Below are 18,950 nucleotides of genomic sequence, written 5' to 3' on the forward strand. Positions count from 1 at the left end.
TCACAGGTGATTAATGACCGTCTCAGTACAGATTCAATATTTTACTGTTGGACTACACATGTTGGAATAGGGATGTGATATAAAACACTTTTATTCAGAGGTGCGTTGTTTGAAATTTATGGATGTAGTTGTTTCTTTATTTCTTTTTCCTCCTCCTCTACAGGCTCTTGTTTCTCCCAATGTGTTCATTCCTTTTTGTTGCTGAGTGGCAGAGAATTTATGCTCTGAAAAATATTTACATAACCTACTGTGGACCACCAACTCTGCGCTGCTAACAGTAGGTTCTGCGCGCACGCCCACACACTCGCAGACACACAGGAATACAACACAGAGAGATGTCCGGTGAGATCAGCTCTTATGACATAACCTGTATCCAGTTTTAAACGAGCAGTCATAATGCAAGGCCGAGCATGTGACAGTACGCGCCTCATTCATTAGCCTCGCTATCTTGGTACAAATAGCCCAGCCTGTCAACTTCAAACAACATATCTTAAAAAATGAATAAATAAGTCTGCACTCAGATAGAAATCAGACATGTGATCAGCGCACAAGCAGTGAAGTGCACATGTGCTAACCATAGGAGCATCTGCTTCATAGTAGTGGTCTGCTTCAGCAGCTACTGCAGTATTAGCCCTGCTACAGTGCGGTGAACAAAACAGAGGTAATGTAACGCAACACTAGCATCTGTCGGACAGCAGGTTACCAAACCATAAGTCCTATGTGTCGGCTTGTTTAACTGGACATGCTTTAATCCTTTCGGACCTTCTTCGTTCCTCATCTGCTTGCTCCAGTTGGCTCTGAATTCGTCTTAGTGAACAATTTCCATCCATTTATTTAGATTGTGAAACCAGAACAACTGAAAAATACAAATAACATCAACGACTTCTATGTCCAAATCCAAAAAATTCGATGAAAAAGACCCGACTGGACTTCCTATCACTTTTTGCTTTTTGCGGTCCATTTTTAAAAAAGAAGAAGCCAACACATGCTTGGCACGTTAAAGCCCTTTAAATTATTTAACAACAAATTTTAGATGCAGCTTTCTCCCGCTGCAGGACAGTCCCATTTTAATATCTCTATTAGCCATTACCATGTTCTGTAAGAGAACATAACTTGCCTTACTTTTTCACGCCTCGATTCTTGAGCGCCTGCAGCGAGCAGAACTGATAAAAAAAAATGGGATTTTAATCCCCATGAGAAATTCCCTGTGAGTTCTGTCCTATCCACAAAAATGAAATGAGGAAGCTGGTAGAGATGCTTTTTGGTGCTTAGAGACATGTGATCAATTAGGTGATGGCTCACTGGCACTTTACCCCATGAGGGAACACTAGGTTTTCTTCTCAAGGACAATTAAACAGAAGTCTTCTTATCACTCCAGCTGACACGAGATCAACAAGGGACCAGAGTGTGGAGTCATGGGCAACCAATTTTTCACTTAAAGGTCAGATCATGAAGGAGAAAGAGTTTCTGATAATATGATCTAGGTTGTAAGCAAGGGTTCAGTTTTAAAAAATATATGGTAGAAATGCTGCAGAAAGGCTTACATCGGCAACAGATAGCGATGACATCAAAACAGACAGAGTGCTTTTTAATACCAAAATTCTAAAAAAAGTCACCTTTTTCAGTACTGTAGTTACTGTATGTACCAAGTAGGGCTGTCATAATAAATAAATAAATACATGCCCGATTGCTATCAGATTAGATACTCATTTGCAGCAGTATTGATACCATATTTGCCTCCTTTCACTGACAAACAGCTTCACACACAGCAGACAGGCAGACACCCAGCCCCTCCCCTCACTAGCAGCTGAACACATTAGCAGTAGCATAATGAAACAAAGCGTGTTAAAGACTGACACCGAAGTCTTTATGAAGAATTCCGCGAGGTCAGTAAAGCTTCTGTTTCAGCAGCATTGAGCTGCTGAACACAGTTATTAACATTTATGATGGTTAGCTGCTTAACTGTTAGCAGTTCCACACATTAGCCGACAGTTAGGTTATTGTTAAGGTACCAGGTATAGGTAGTAAAAAATGATAACGTTACTGTTACCATTATCGGTCCTACCTGTCAGTGATGTTATTAGGAAGGATTAATTTAACAGGATAACAAAATTATTTACCTCTAAAAAGTGTCTCTTAAAGCCCCTTGTTGAACCTGAGGAGAGTCTACTAGGCAGAAACAATACAGCCAACCTTACCAACGCTATTTGATCACCATGAAATATATGGTGCCAAGTCACCAAAAGCAAAGGAAATAAACAGAGGTGTAGCTGAGTCTATTTACACGAACCATTATTGCTCTTATCTTTGGTTGTTTTTTTTGTTTTTTTTGTTTTTTTTAATTTTGTCTTTTTTTCTGTCTCTGTGGTACCAAAAATTGTATCGATTATTGAGTATTTTCCCAGTATCAGTATCAGTTTGAAATTCTACTATGGTGACAACCCTTGTAGTATTGTCAGACCAATAAATTTGTATTTGTGCATATGTAAGATTAAAAATGTCAATAAAGGTTTGAGTTGATTTTTTTTAAGTCAATTGAAAAAAGTTGCTCTTCTGAGGCTTAGCTCACATTGAGGGCTAAAGGTCCTGCAATGGTTTTGACCTTTCTTTTGTAGAGTTGTTTCTAGCAGTGGAAAGACAAAATCACCAAAGCAACCGAACACAAAACATGTGCGTCAAATCTTTTAGCAAACCATCATTAGGCACAAGTCCACAAGTCATGGCAGAAGACACGACTTGCAACTTGCAACTTCCTTTTGTACCGGAGGAGTTGGTACATTTCTAATAGAAAGCGGTCCACCACAACAATGCTCAGCTCTTCTCGAGAGGAGGGTCGTGAGGGATCGTTGGCTGACGCACACTGACCTATTCAGACAGATCATCAACGTGGGTTTGACCCACGTCACAGTGTCAGTCTGAATAGCGCATGAATCATCCACTCCAATCTCTAGAGCTGATAATCTTTAATGATGAAGGCAAATTAATGAATCTTTACATGCAGAAAAGAAACAAAACTGTGTGTGTGCATATGTCGCCGTTTTAAAGTTTGTTTTTCGATTTTTTCGGCTTCAAAACACACAGAAGTCTCAGAGAGGAAATGTGTGGGCATAAGGTTGCCCCTTTATCTAGCTGTTTATCTACCTTTCTACAGCATGTTTTTCTTCTCCGACTTCAAACACCACGTCAGATCATCCTCCTTAGATTCACTACACCTTCAAGCTTCCACTATCATAGGTCTACAAGAACACGGCAGAAGCTTGTCAGAATGCACCTATTCAGAGTGGGGTTTTTTAATCACTTGAAGACAAAGAAATAGAATCTCAGAGACAGAATAAATGTAGTTTACTTTTATAATCGTGCTTGTATTTTTATACTCTTGGTACCTTCTATATTAGATTCCAGGTACTCAGGAAGCACTTAGGAAAATAAATGTGAGTCAGGTCCTAATTTTGTTTTTACACCACCCACTTAACCACATCACGAATGAAAAAAAAAAACCCATATTGCAGCGGTTCATCTTCAGCTTCTTTTCATAGCGCGTATATCTGGATGCACATTATGTTCTTATGCTCCGGTGTGTTAAAACATCCCACAGATGAAAATGATCCCGGCAGGATGTTCAGCTGAGGGGGTAATAATAGAAAGTAAAGCAGACATGAGCACTTCTCCTAGGAAGTAATTTCACTTGGACTACTTGGCACTTTGAAATTAAATTAAAATATCTGATTATTAGAATAAAATGGCTGCCAGAACTGTTAGTAGAGGGAATACAGCTCGAACTGACTGATGAGCTTCAAAAGAATATATATATAGCCAGGAACTAATTTGTGCTTGAATCTGAGCCTAAAGCAGCTCAGGTAAGTGTTACAGCACTTTCAGTCTATAGAGGCAAACAGACCGAGTGCTGGGTGTACTTGGGGCTGTCTCAATTAGGCGTGTTAGCAGGTCCTATAACAGAAAAGCTAATTTACCTAAAAATAACCAACCCACCAGATTTGGAGGCTATAATACCAACCTTATAGACACAGAGGGAAATGCAAATTGTTGCACAAAAGATTTAGCATGTAAAACAGCCAAATCTCACATCAGCAAAGGACAAAGACTCACAACAGGTAACATCTACTTCTTGCCCAATACTTCATGTCTGCACGTGTCACCAGTGTGAGTCTCTCGCTGGCGCTTGTGTATTTATATAGAAGCAGCAAGTTTCTACTGACAACTCAAACATGTATGCAGGCGTGCCACCACACACACACAAACATTGCAGAGGACATATTTCGTCTTACCGATCGCCGGGGTCAGATTTCCAGCATGTAAAGGATATGGATTACAGACCATGCGGAGACACCAGTTGCGAGGCCTCGTTGTTTGCTTTAAGCAGAAGAAGGCCACGGGGGCCAGGGCCGGATACGGCTGCTGTTCCTCCTCCTCGGAGACGCAGTCTGGATCACGGATGGGAGCCGTGATGCGAACTCCCAGTGTTGGTCCAACTTCCACTTCCAGCTCCGGTTCCTGTTCTTCATCCACATGAACTTCAGGACTCCACTCATTTCCTCCATCTCCTTGAATGCTACTGCTGCTGCTCCTCCTCCTCCTCCTGCTGCTCCTTCTCGTCCTCTCCACCTCCTCCTCTTCCTCCTCATCATCCGGGCGTCTTCTTCCTGGGTCATCTTCATGACCTTGGGCGTCATTCCTGTAGGATGTCGGTACAGCAAGCCTTACCTCCTCCCGCACCTCCTCCAGCTCCTGGCACTCTGCGTACTGAAAGCGCGCTCTCCCTTCGCCATCAGTCATGATAGAGCATCAGGCAGAGCCACTCTGAAGGGAGGTCAGAAGAGAGAAGGAGGTTAGAGGGAGGCGGAAAGTGGGGAGGGAGCCCACGGTGAGACTAAGGAGGCAGACATGAAGGTAGAGGAAAGATGCAGATTAACGGTGACAGAAAAAGAAGCGAGTGAAAGATCAACTTGGCAAAGAGCAACTGGAGACAAATCGCACAAGGAGCCAAATAAACACTTAGGCCATTTCCTCCTCCAATCCCTGAGCAGCAGGAGCTTCCAATCAATCTAAAACACGGATTTCCAATACAGTCCTTTTACAAATCTGCCAGGGCTTTAGGCTTTTCATGGGCTTTTTTTTTTTAAATAGCCTTTCTTCTCAGTTGTGTTCTTTTCCCCTTAAAATGAACAAAAAACAAACAATAAATGCTTTCATCAGGCAAAACTGGGAGTCTCTGTCAGAACATCAAGCCTGAATTTCATAGTAGCCATAGTAATAACACAGTGAAGGCACCATGGAGCACTACAGACTGACAACTGCCTGCTGTTGCAGCAATTAGTAGAAATGCGAAAACGTGTTTAGTGAAATTAGGTAACAATTAAGTGCGAGTACTATAAGAGTATTATAATAGTAGAGGGATGTTTTTTCCCACTCTGTCTCCCTCTCTCTCTCTCTCATTCTCTCTCTTCCTGTTGCTATGTGATTGAACAGATGGACTGTTCTGTCTCTGGTCTGCTGAAGGTTTTTAGCCCACACCACGCAATGGTGGGCAGGGAATGCGCCAAAAAAGAGGAAAAAAAAACAAACCACCACAGCAATACTGATTATTATTTTAATAAGTGGAATAACGTCGAGAACAAAAACATTAGTGATCATAATCCAGCTAACGGACTTTGCCCTTTTGGGGAAGCTTTTCTTTTTTCTTTCTTTTTTAACGGGCTTTGTTGTCCGCCGTTTGGTGTTACGTGAGAAGAGCGCATCTGACCCTTCAGGCAGTTGGAAGCTCTCCTCCTGGGGTTCTTTTGTAAACACCGAACAATATTAAATACACTTTCATATGAACAGTTGCTGTAAAAGTACTTCCATACGCGTTTTAAACGGTATTAATGGAAGTAGAAGCCACCAGAGCGCGCATCATCTGTGCCTTTTCCCGTTTTTCGCCCCTAAAAAGTGGACTATCTCCTGCACTCAGTGTGTATAAAAATAATCACATGCAAACAGAACAACTTTATTGTTTTAAACTACCTTATTGAGACGGAATCGGAAGTTCCCATAAGCATGATCCGTGACTTTCCGTCTTTCTAGCGCACCCAGCCTTTCTCAGCAACCCGGAGCTTCCCTTTCCTTCTTTCCTCTCTTCTCTCTCGTTTAAAAAAAAACAAAACAAAAAAATTATCCTTCCTTGGCTTGCCAAAGATCAGAGGTAATCCGAGGGTCGTTGGAAATCGCTGGAAGTAATCAAATAAGTCACTTAAAGTCGTCTTGATTTGGCGCGTTCAGTTAAACGGGAACATCTATCCACATCCATGCATCCATCCATCCGCTCCTCTCTGAGGTGCTCGTTACGCAGCGTGGAGCGGAGATGCGCGCAGGAAGGTCGGGGCGTGTGGGTTTCTGAGCTGAAGCTCCGTGGATGGTCTGACACGGAATTTAAAAAAAAAAAAAACTTGGCCCAGGACCCGGGAGCCGTGACACGTGACGTGATCCCCGGCTTTAGGAATACGGCGCACAGTACGAGACTCACACCCGGGCGCGAGAAACGCGCAGAGAGCCAAGCTGGGCGTGCACGCACCGCGGTGTTTAATGGATCACAAAGCAGACGGCATAACGAGAGAGAAATTAATACACAGTGTGTCGGTCCGTATTATTTTTGGCAATAATCCCAACACAGAGGACTATACCGGCAAAAAAGAAATACTGGTGGTGGTGGGGGACGGGGGTGCCTATATCTTCTATATTGTTCTTTAGAGTAAAAAATAAATGTAAAAAAAATACTGGAACCTGCTGGGAGTAAAAGGAAGCAAGTTTTGGTTTTCGACTTTATCGTGAAACATGGACAAAGACAAAGGAAGATAAGACAAAAAGTGAAAGAACATTTTAGATTTTCTCATAATCGGACCCTCCAGGGTCATAGAAAATAAAATGAAAACACTCCAGAGTATAAAATGTACTTAAAGAAAAACTGATATGACACATATTTGAAGTTATATTTAATTTAATTTAATTCAGTTCAATTCAATTTTATTTATATAGCACCAAGTCACAACAACAGTTGCCTCAAGGCGCTTTATATTGTAAGGTAAAGACCCTATAATAACACAGAGAAAACAGAAAACCCCACTGTCACCCTGTGAGCAAGCGCTTTGGTGGGAAGGAAAAACTCCCGTTTAACAGGAAGAAACCTCCAGCAGAACCAGGCTCAGGGAGGGGCGGCCATCTGTTGGGCTGGGACCGGCTGGGGGTGAGGGGAGGAAGACAGGACAAAAAAAAAAAAAAAACACACAGTGGAAGAGAGCCAGCGATAAATTATAAGTAATGATTAAATGCAGATGGGTGTAAAAACACATCAGTGGATCAGAGGAAGTCCACAGCAGCCTAGGCCAAAATTAGTGAGGAGTGGAAATTTGATTTTACAACAGCCATCTTGGAATTTGCCATCTATCCATCAGTGAGAGCAACATAACCTACAGAGTTTTCATATCACCAAAGTTCAAAGCACTGTTATGCAGGGCATTAAGTTTGAATCTTGCATCAGGCATATCATCCAACAGAGACAAAATTGTCACAACACTTGCAAACAAAATGTTGTTTTTTTCTGGTTAATGCCACAATAAACATGCCCATAATTATAACTATATTTAATATTTTTGTTCAGCATGTTTATCACAGTTCATCCTGTATTCAATCAGGCAACCGGCGCCTCCACAATTTGATTTGACAATCAATTTAAACTCCTTTAAACTCCCATACTGCTTGAATGATCAATCACAATTACATTGACTATATTTAATTAAGAGCATCCAAGGCTGACGCAGTCAGAGAACTAGAGATGGAAGAGCAAAGTGAAAGAAACAGGATGTAGGATGGATACTAGGAAAGTGCTTTACTGTTCATTTGACTCCTGGGCAGCCATACGCTCAGGGCCCTGAACAAAGCTTTCTGTCCATAAAACATATCTTTGAGAATAACCGACACCACGATCGGGAGAGATTTAAAACTTCCTTCTTAAATCAAATCTTTCAAATCAAATCTTTATGACTGAAGGAGAATTTGACCAATCGAAACCAGCAGCAGAGGGTCCTTCAGAAACACCAATGAAAATTCATCGATGCATTTGTGGTATAGAACTAATGCAGATAAATAATATCACACCTTAACACCTTAACACTCACAACAAGATCGTCAAAGAGATTCACCTCTTTGACGATCTTGTCTGCAGAGACACAAAGGAAGTGGACATTAGCGTCCACTGTGACTGCTATAACCCAATTAAATATCCCCTATGATGCGCTCACTCCTGTTGTAGCTATAGAAATCCAAAAGGCGCATTGTTGTACACCCCGATTACCAACAAGCAGAACTAAACCCAGCTTACACAGGCAAGTCACATGATGCCCTCTTTGTCAAATCGTGTGTGGAAGAGCTACATTTATAAAAAATATAATAATGATAAATAAATGAAACACAGGAACTGAAACAAAAGGTGAAGAGCTGGTGGGAAAACAAAGAAAGGGCTTAACATCAAGTCTGCAGGGTGAAGTCTGATTTATGCTCTCAAGCTCTCTTTGTTGTGGTTCTTTTTTGTTAAAGCAGACAGCGTCTTTCAATACCTCCAGAAATGAGGGGATTTTGAGCTTCAAGCCCACTGGTGATACGTGATAATAAGTGATAATGGCTGTTTAATGGACTGGTAACATGTGAAAAAGGTGGCAGTGAAAGACTAAGAGCTTTTTAAACTTTAAACTCTAAAAAATTAGCAAATGCCTAACACTTCAGCTTGGGTCAACTTGGGAATTGAGAAAGGTCTTTCATCGTAAAATATAGTTGTGCAAGCATTCTAGTGGCAACATTATGTAAAATAATTAGCATCTGTGCGCCGAGAGGAAGTAGTTTGGGGGATTGTTTTGTTTTGTGTGTCTGTGTATTACATAATGGCTAAGTACACTGGCAGGTCAACAATCTGACATAATCTTTTTAATCTTTGTGTGTATCTTTGTCTTTACTTAGCCTGATTATTCTGCAGTTGGTTGTTCACTTTATAAGTACACCAGTGGGTTTAACTGAGTTTTTAAACAGTATCAATATTCAGCTCTTGCTGCTTTTTGGGACAAAAAACTTGAAGTCGAGCACGACGATGCAGTAAATTATATCAAATTTGACAGTCTTTACTCTAAAACAGACACTGATGCAGAGCAAAGATGCACACAGCTTTTATAGTCTGTGTGCTGCAGTAAACATAGCAACTGGCTCGTCACGTTTCAAAATCCAAAAATGCAGCGCTGGGTCAATCAGACCAGATGTGACACTTTAAGCCTCCCCACACCACAAATCTTCCTCCCCCTGCGTTAAAAATCTCTGAACTCAGTTTCTTGAATTCCTAGTTAGGGTGCCAAAAGCCTAAAAACTGGAGCCAGGAGAGGAAAAGTACTGGCCGTTTTTGTAGACGGCTTCAGCTGACAATGATCTTTGTGGTTTTGAAAACCTTTTGGCAAGACATTTTATGATCACACTGCAAGTAATACAGGTTTAAAAATATATATATATTGAACAGTTCTGCGTTAGAGCTACTTTATGCAGTGCAAAGATCACCTAGGAGCATCAGTTATACTGGAAAATAATGTATAAATGCTGGGCTCGTGTACAATATGGGAGCCAGCTGCCAAACCTTTTCATCGCTAAGCTGATCAGTTATAAATTGTCAAAAGGTTGATGTTCTCCTCTGTGGCTTGTGGTGTTTGAGCCATTACCCTGAAAGCCAATTAAGGAGTTTTTGAAGATGTGAAACTAAAGGGACAATGGGTTTTCTTAAATGTCACTTTTGGCTCTCCTCATCAATATTGTGAAAATGCTAATTACCCAGGTTTTAATCAGCCACAAGCCCAGCTGAATCACTCTTTACCATCATCTGCATGTGCAACAGGAGACGTGAGCGTGAGTGTGTGTCCATTCTCATTCTCAGCTGTGAGAAAAAGTGACTAGTATGCAGACAGCTCGAGCTCTTCAAGCTCATCCCCCTCCCAACACCTGTCTCTCCTTCCCACCTGTCTGTCTCCCTCCCCAGGCTTTTGTACATGCAAACTTGGAATTCTGTCTTCATTACTCTATGCTTGGCTCCTAAATGGCTCCTATGAGAGTTTTGCTAATGTGGGCTCCACTCTGACGCCCTGCTCAGCTGTGTGTACGAGGCCTGGATAACCTGTGTTTCCCTCTCTCGTCAACCAACTGATTTTTCTCTACCAACCCCCCTCCAGGAGTTTGTTCTTCCTCAAAGGAGAACCGTAGCTGATAATATCAGCTTGTTTCTGTTTTTATTACACAACAAAATCAACTCTGAGTCGAAATACCTGCAAGTACACAATACACATGGTTACAAATTCCGCAAGGGAGACAAATAATAGACTGTCCTACATCTTTGGGGATTAAAACATCTCTTCACACACTGCAATTCATTTGCCACCACTCCAAATCAATAGGAGCGCGTGCGCTTCCCAAAGATAATCAATACTCCTTTGTCAGGATGCCATCTACAACTCCCCCCCACCCCCCATCCCATCTCATCTCATCATCCACCATCCTCCACTCCGACTCCCACACTTTCATCATCCGACCTTTTCCTCCTGGTTTCCTCATCTCGTGTCATTGCTTGAACCTGCTAAGTTGGACTTTTGAAGTGCTGCGGTGAGATTGAAGCCACTGCAAACACAAAACAATGTTTTTTTTTCTCTCTCAAAAAGCTTTCCAGTTTGAAAAAGTGAAAAAGTTTGACGTCAAATCGTGCTTTACAATTGGTGACGTTAAGTAAATAAGGCATTTAGTAGCAATATATCAAACTGGGTCATTTAGAAAAGCACATATTCATGTTTGACTACTTTTCCACTGAAAGCAAGAGTGCATTACATTACGCAACTGTGAAAAGGGTCAGAGTGAGCAGTGAAAGGGAAAATGGCAGGATTTTCAAAGAAAGCCAAGTTTCCTCTCAAAACATTTCAACGAAAAGCATCTCTAGGTTTTGCATGTGTTGACTGACATGTGATCTCTTGAGATGTGGAGGGCAAAAGCACAACAAAGACTTCAAAGACAAAAGTAATGAATAAAATCAACAAAGTTGAGGCGCAGCTCTACATCGATGGCATTATCTATGCCTCGGCTAGGCTAGTCCTCTGATCTAGCTTACTTTCACACGGTTGTGTTTGTCCATCCTACCCTCATCTTTGCTCTGCTGGTGTCTATTCATTAGACCTGCTGGCATATGTGAGGTCTGTTCCTCTGTTCCTGAGCAGCTATGAGGCACTTCTATACTGTGCGTGAGTGCGTATTGCACAAAGCAACTAAAATATACATATTCTTGATGTATTATTGAAATCAAACTGAGTGGAGTAAACAGAGGCATGAAAAAATGTAAAGCAGGGATGGTTGAAAGAGAAAAGGATGAGCTTTTTTAATACCCCATGTCTGTCTGCGTGCCAAAGTAATCATTCTAATTAGGGTATGGGAGAGGAAAAAATATCTGTGCATTCATAAATACACCAAGAAAAGAAAGAGGAAACAGTTACATAACTCACACGCATACACCCACCCACAGAGTCTGCAGCAGGATCACAGCCAGATTTAGAGGGAAATCTGTCCTTCACAGATGTTGACATGAGAATGATACCTGCGTCTATGTGTGTGTGTCTGTGTACATGTGTGTGTTTCAACAGTTAGGACTGTTCACTTGCTCATGGAGCTCATTCAGTGACATTAAAGTCTTCTAAGGTTGAACTCAGTGTTAAAATATTTACACACAATCAGTATGTTTCACTCCAAAATGTTTCAGTCTCATTGTATCAATATTCAGTGTTTATGACTTGAAGGATGCAGCTCATTTGCTAATAGTTTTGCTTCAGCGGGTAAAGAGCAACACCTGAAACCTGAAATTTGCAGATGGAGTTTCTTGTGCCTCCAACCTTGAAAGAGGCCACATGGCCTGGCACACGGCTCTAAGGAGCTTGGAAAGAAAAGTGTCTGGACTTCTTTAACCTCCTAAGACCCGAACTCTTCTCTCTCCTGCATTTTTAATTTCTCTTTGATATTTGGGCACATTGGGGCCCAATGAATGTAAAAACAAAGAATTACCAGATTTTTTTTTTACCTTATTTTTGTTTTTATGAAAAATCAGAGCCACATATGAGGATATTCGTTTAAAATTTTGATAGAACAGTAGCAGTATAATGTCCTCGTAAGTGGATATCAGGCCCTTGTACAGCAAAATTGAGTATTTTGGTCTAAATAACCCAAAATGTGATGTCCACATATGTGGACGCCAGGTCCTAGGAGGTTAAGTTGCTTGAAGACGCTTCACCTCTCATTCGAGAAGCTTCTTCAGTTCTAGGGTCAAATGGTGGAGAGTCCAAGATGAAGGTAAAAGGGGGTCCAACCTGCTACTAATGCAGTGTGCCTAAAAAAGTGGCCAGGGAGTGTATATCATAGAGATAACCAGTGGCTGGTTGAGAAATGAATCTTGGGGTTCATTCACAAACAATACAGAGTCTTTAGACTTTGATTAGTGTGGTGTCTGAGGGGCTGATTAATGGATGAAGCTCATTTAGTGAGTTTCCACTTGTCTTGAGACACAGACAGACAATGAATGGCTTGTATGGAAATGTCAATACATAAAAGAAAGATGCAAGCATGACTCATTAATGTATTAGTTATTCAGGTTACATATTTTTTAAAAACATTTAAATTCATCCTTCTTATGCAATCCTGCCTCCTTGGTTTATCTTCCTCTTCATTAAATTTGGAGTCTGTGTCATAACACCTAAAACCAATCCTATCTGTGTTCAGGCATTTGAATAGAAAAAGACCTGATGAAACTGATGTGGGAATGCCTTCAAGAAGTGGATCTGATCCGTGATTGCTCTATGGCTGGAGTGTGATTACATTTGCCTGCACCCTGTCTGATTTTATCTATGCACACACACACACATACACACACACACACACACACACACACACACACACACACACACACACACACACACACACACACACACACACACATATACACTCTCTCTCTCTCTCTCTCACTCACACATACACATAAACAAGAGCTGACTACCTGCTAACCTCTTGAAAAATGTAAAGCTCATTTTCGATACAAAGACCTGCAGGTTGCTGCCCACATATACACCCCTACTGGTAGACTTCAAACTGATCCAGAGAGAGACAGAGAGGCTCAGAGTGAAACAGGGGAGAGACTGAACAGAGAGGAATAGAGGTAATCAAAGAGAAAGAAAGATGGAGTGGGACACACACACACACACATGCGTGCACATAGGAAGAGTGAGAGAGAGCAGTGCACAAACGCTGACACTGAGAGAGTGAGAGACAATGATGTGTCATAGCCGCAGTAATGACAGAAACATCAGGATTATAAGCTGCTGTTGTATAACAGCATCTGGCAGCCTTCTGGGTAATATTATATTAACACATACATGAACAATCATACAAAGCAACAACCCTTTAAATACTGACTGTTCCATCCACAGATGTTCCTTTGGCCTATTGTTAGAAAAGCCCTTTCTCTCATTGACTGTATAACAAAACATGTTTGGATTTTTTTGCCCTTATTCTAAAAAAGACAGGATTTGCCCAAACCTGTTCACATGGCGAATGAAAGTCATTTGTCGTCTAACTGAAACCACATCTGCATTTTGTAAAGTTTCTTTTGTCGATGCAACTCGACCCACACAAACTCTTGGCTATCTGGTTTATGTGCAACACAGAGCTGACCGTGACAGACAAGAGGCCATGTGTCAAACGTGCAGTGTCTACAGAACATGTGTCTTAGCTATAAACCCTAGCTAAGACAGATACAGTGCTGTGCAAAAGACAAAAGAGCCACCCATATGGCTTTAGTTTTTGTTTCCAAGCAGCCAGACGTTGTTGGAAGTTATTAAAAGTGGTCTTGAGCAATTGTTCTCCAGGCTTTCTTGAGGTCTTTCAAAGTTTTTCTATGAATATTTAAATCATAAAAAAATCCCTAACTCGGAGAATGAGTGAGTCTTGTGTCTATACATAACAGACAAGAACCAATTTTAAATTGTATCTTTCTCCACTTTGTTACTAGCAGCCTGTTAAAAAAAACACATCATTTCCTTAGTCAAAAAATGACACAGTCTGACAGGCATAAAATAGTATTTTTGCATCAACAACGTGCTATTAGTCAAAAAAATCTGGCATATCTCAGCATTGTTTGCAGTGTGTTCTTAAGGAAACCAGACAAGTGGAGGACAGAAAAAGTGGCAGGCAGAAAAGTATCTGCCTGTAGGAAAAAATCCAGCAAACACCCAACACAGGACCTGAGAGATGCATCAGTTGATCTATCTACTGTTCACTGAAGCCTCATCAGAAATGATCTCAGTGGAAGAGTGTCTGTCAAGAAATCATTCTTAAGAGAGAAAAGGCTGATGTGTGCCAAACACACAAGAACTGGACTGAAAATCAGTGGCAACAGGTTGGATGGATGATGAATCCAAATCCAATTGGGAATCTTGCCCAAACTGATTGAATTATGAACACAGCCCAGAACCTCAACTTTACTGGAGCAGTGTGGGATCATCTTGACAGCGAAAAGAAAAGTCAGCCAACATCCAAAGAAGAGCTTTGAATGTCCTTCAAGAAGCCTGGAGAACTATTCCTGAAGACTACTTAATGAAATGACAAGAAAGCTGCCTAAGAGAGTTCAGACTGTGCTGAAGAATAAAGGTGGCCATGCCAAATACTGACTTTGAAACTCGTTAGATTAATACAGACTCTATTTTTGCCTTTTATGCTCCATTTCCATTTGTTTGCTCACATTTCAATAAATCACTACAACTACTGTCTTAATAATATTTTCATATCCAGCTTCTGAAAAACAATGATAAATTTGGAATAGGACCTAATTGTGATCACCAGGATGATATTTGTATAACTTTAATTATTACCCTATTAAATTCTAAATATTGTCATATCCATACTAAAAGTCTTAGTTTACTTTGTGTCCCTGTTATAACGACACAATGTAAATATAGTGGTTTTGTTGAGCTATCAAACCTGCACTGTGTCTTTGTCATTGTACCTGTGTATACACCTCCAGAACCATGGTTCCTTGTCGCTGGGCCACTGGGCTGTTGAGCTGTTATCCAGCTGTCCTGATTACTGTGATATGATGTGATGACTTAAGAGGCAAAGACAACTTTCCTTGTCCCCCAGTCCCCTGTGCTGCTTTCACAATAAAGGATAAAGTCTTCAAATCTAGGGACATTTCTCTGCCAATGAAATGAAGGCTTACACACTGTTAGATTTTCTCCAAGATAACCTATAGTTGTGAAAGTTGGATAATAAGGAAACAGGACAGTCGCTGAATCAGTGCTTTTGAAGTGTAATACTGGAGACGCATTTTACTAATAATATGCACAGCCAAAAGGGCTAAAAGAACAGTTTTGGAAGACAAATAAAGAAGTTAAGACTCGCTTATTTCAAACATGTAATCAGAAAACAACAGTCATTAGAAAAGGACATTATGATTGGAAGAACAGAAGGAAAAAGGCGCTGAGGAAGACCGGCAATACGTTGGTGTAACACCATTATAACAACGTCAGGAAGGACTTTTCCCAGACTTTCCATCACTAAACCTGAACCCTAACCAATTTAATGAGGCTTTCGCAGTTTCACTGTACCAGAACAAACACAACTAAACTTTAATTATATCATGTCACTGGACTGGCTCTAGATCACTGACACTCACAGAAAGTCCAGTTAGATTAAGTTAGATATACTGACACACAAACCCAAGTCCATTTGACTTGTGTCCAGTGTCTGACTCAGGTAACTTAGTTTGTCTTAGTCATTAATGAGTCCTTTTATTTTAAACATCTTGTAATGGACATAAGAAGGGACAGATGAATGACAGAAGAAGCTTCCAGGGCATCCAACAGTTAATTTCTCACAAAATGCTAGTGCTCTTTGGAATTCTCTTTATTTAGCTATGGTCCAGATCCAGATTTTAAAATACTCCTACAGCGTTTGGCTGTTCACATTAGGGAAAACAAAGCTAAACTAAACTGGGACATGAACAAAGTCAGTAGAAGACGGGGAACAATTAATTTTCCTGAACATTCACTTATTGAAATTCAGTCAGTCACAGCTCCAGTTCCAAAATAAAACTCCCCGTCTGACTTTAGGATTAATTGGATTGCATATTTGGGAAAGAACACACCACTGTTACATCACACTGGTAAAAACGGTTGAAAGCTGTGTCACAGTTTATAAAAGGCTTACATAATGAAAAAAACTAAATATGTCATGTAAAATCACATATTTTTGATATTTTTCCCTTAAAATCCCTTAAAATAATATTTAAACAGTAAAATAACATCTAAATAATTAATTAAAGAAAATAATAAACTTGGAGTTAGTGTCAGACATTGACTCTAAAGGTGAACTGTAATGAATGTCTAAATAAAAGTTGAATTCAGACACTCCATGTTTAGGAAACGGCTTGTGAGGGGAGAAAAAAACGTAAATCAAAAGGTCCAGAGTTTCGGCTGCACTGGGAACAGAAATTAATCCACAGAAGAACGAAATGTGACAGGAATTATCTTTTCAAAATGATGTGTGATGTTTCTGTTTTGGGAGCCCACATATGGAGCTAACACGGATTCTTTTAAAATTATCTGTTGAATTCTATTTTTATTTGTTTTGTCACTTTTTTAAGTGATGCTAGCTTTTGTCTTTAATATGGTATTTCCCCAGGTAACTGATTGTAATGTTGGGTAACAAAAACAGCTTTTAATCTAAGATACCACGGAGTACAGGCTATTGAACTGGGTATTTCTAAAGTGTTGTTTACAATCACTTTTGTATTGAAATGCATTTCAGGATTCTGCATGCCTCTCTTTAGTGATGCAGAGGGAAAAATGGGACCTATGAGAGAATTTTTTTTCACTTATGCCCACAAGTTTTTGGACAGTAACACATTTGTCAACCACAGTGATTTTAAATCAAACAATCAGCATATTACTGAAGTTCAGACTTACAGTTCTTATTCAAGGTTTTTACAAAAAACAGATTAAAGTCATTTCGATACGCACTCCTCCATTTTCAGAAGCTAAAAATTAATTGGACGAGCTAAGATCATTTCAAATCTAAGGACTGTTGTATAATACTGGGATGAAAATCTCTTTGTGCCTAAAAAGGACAGTTAAAAGCTAGAAAATACAAATCTCAACTTCAGATATTTTGTCTGCTTCATTTGTCAGGAAATAATGAGGGAACAGGCCTCAGCTGGCCATGAAACCGCTTGTCAGTCAACTGTCCAATTAATTTTGAGCCTCTGAAAATGCTGGACTGTGTATAAAAATATAAAAAGTTCATGCAACAATTCACTTTTTTTCAAATTTACTGTGGTGGTGTAAAGAGTCAAAACTACCAACATTGTGTCTTTATTACTGACAAATTAATTGACCTAACTATAATAACAGTTTTAATGCCCAGTAGTGTTGGGTCTAGAAAACTTTACATGGAGGGGGCAAAGGAGGAGCAAGAGGTCTAGGCAGGGTGGCGCAAACATCTTCAGTAAAGTATGTGAAAATCCCCTATATGTTAATGGAGTCAACAAAACATCCACAACAAACACTTTAAATCTATTTATTGCATCATCATCTCTTCTAAGAAACCAAAGACAATTTTCAGGTATAAATGTGAAAAAAAAGTTTTAACACGGGCGATTTTTTTTACAAGCTTTAAAGTAGGAAAAACTTCACTCACACCCTGCAGTACTCACTGGCAAAGCAATAGCAATCTTGCATGGGCGAAAAGTATTTTAGGTTGAGGGGGGCAGCTGGGAGGGCAAGAGTCCCCCCTTGCCCCCTGTAGATCCACCCCTGATGCCCAGTTTCTGTAGTAATGACTACAACAACAACAACAACAAACTTTATTTATATAGCACATTTAAAAACCAGTGGTGTACCAAAGTGCTTAACATACAAAAGAGTAAGATGAAGTAACAAGGAGGATGAAGGCTATGGCAAAGTACCAACATGGTAGCATGTTAAAGTAAAGTAGTTAAGAATAGACCGAAGATAGAAATAAGCATTAAACTAACTAACAAACAATCATTAACTGGTAGAAAAAGCGAGGCTAAATAGGTGGGTTTTTAACCGCGATTTGAAGGATTGAATGGAATCAGACTCGCGGATAGCGATGGGGAGGTTATTCCATAGATTGGGTGGAGCCAAGGCAAACGCTCGGTCACCTCTAGTCTTCAGCCGGGATCTCGGCTGTGCCAAAAGTGACTGGGAAGATGATCTTAGTACTCTAGCGGGGGTGTATAATCTAAGTAGCTCAATGAGGTAGCTTGGAGCTATATTGTTAATAATTTGGAAGGTGAGCAGCAGGATTTTGGATTGAATGCGAAACTTCACAGGAAGCCAATGCACTACTAACTCCTTCCAGCACTCAATTAACACAATTCATGAAGCATTATGGGATGCTGTTTTAGGTCCAGATTATTTAAAAATAAGTGGCTTTAAAAGGTTAGAGAAAAAGAGAAAATGGCAACAAGTGAGGTGAACTTGATTTGGGGTTTTACTCTTACTCCTGTACTTTCTGTCTGTCTTTTAAAATCCATCACTGCGTTTTTCTGCTTGGCTTTCCTCTCCATTGACTGCATCTGAAACAGTTGTCAGATGAGTCTGCACTGCCTGTCACATTAGGAGCTCCCGCAGAGAGATAGACATAACGTGAGACAAAGACGGTAAATAACGGAGTGGTTTTTTTAGAAGGTGTGCAAGCTGAAAAGAGACACACTATTAAAAGTGAGACGGTGTAGGGAAAAATGAACTGGGCATGACACAGAGATTTGAAAAAAAAGAGCGAAAGAGAAGGATGAGGAGACAGATAGGAAGTAGCAGACTTCCCGTGCTGAG

At 40.4% G+C, this 18,950-nt stretch overlaps 1 protein-coding gene across 2 annotated transcripts in view; it reads right to left on the bottom strand.

Annotated features, from left to right (window-relative positions):
* The window catches only part of LOC134626046 (voltage-dependent T-type calcium channel subunit alpha-1H), a 130,529-nt gene extending 124,048 nt beyond the window's left edge, over positions 1–6,481 (bottom strand). The window contains exons 1-2 of one of the 2 annotated variants that reach the window (XM_063471525.1): positions 6,022–6,478; positions 4,325–4,818 (exon numbers count right to left, since the gene is read on the bottom strand). In XM_063471525.1, coding sequence (XP_063327595.1) covers positions 4,325–4,794 — 470 coding nt within the window. In that variant the 5' untranslated portion in view covers positions 4,795–4,818; positions 6,022–6,478. Of the gene's footprint in view, positions 1–4,324; positions 4,819–6,021 lie in introns of both variants that reach the window. The other variant, XM_063471526.1, reaches the window with a different exon arrangement.
* Positions 6,482–18,950: the final 12,469 nt, after the last annotated feature.

Source organism: Pelmatolapia mariae, linkage group LG4 (genome assembly GCF_036321145.2).
Source record: "Pelmatolapia mariae isolate MD_Pm_ZW linkage group LG4, Pm_UMD_F_2, whole genome shotgun sequence".
Taxonomy (NCBI): Eukaryota; Metazoa; Chordata; class Actinopteri; order Cichliformes; family Cichlidae; genus Pelmatolapia; species Pelmatolapia mariae.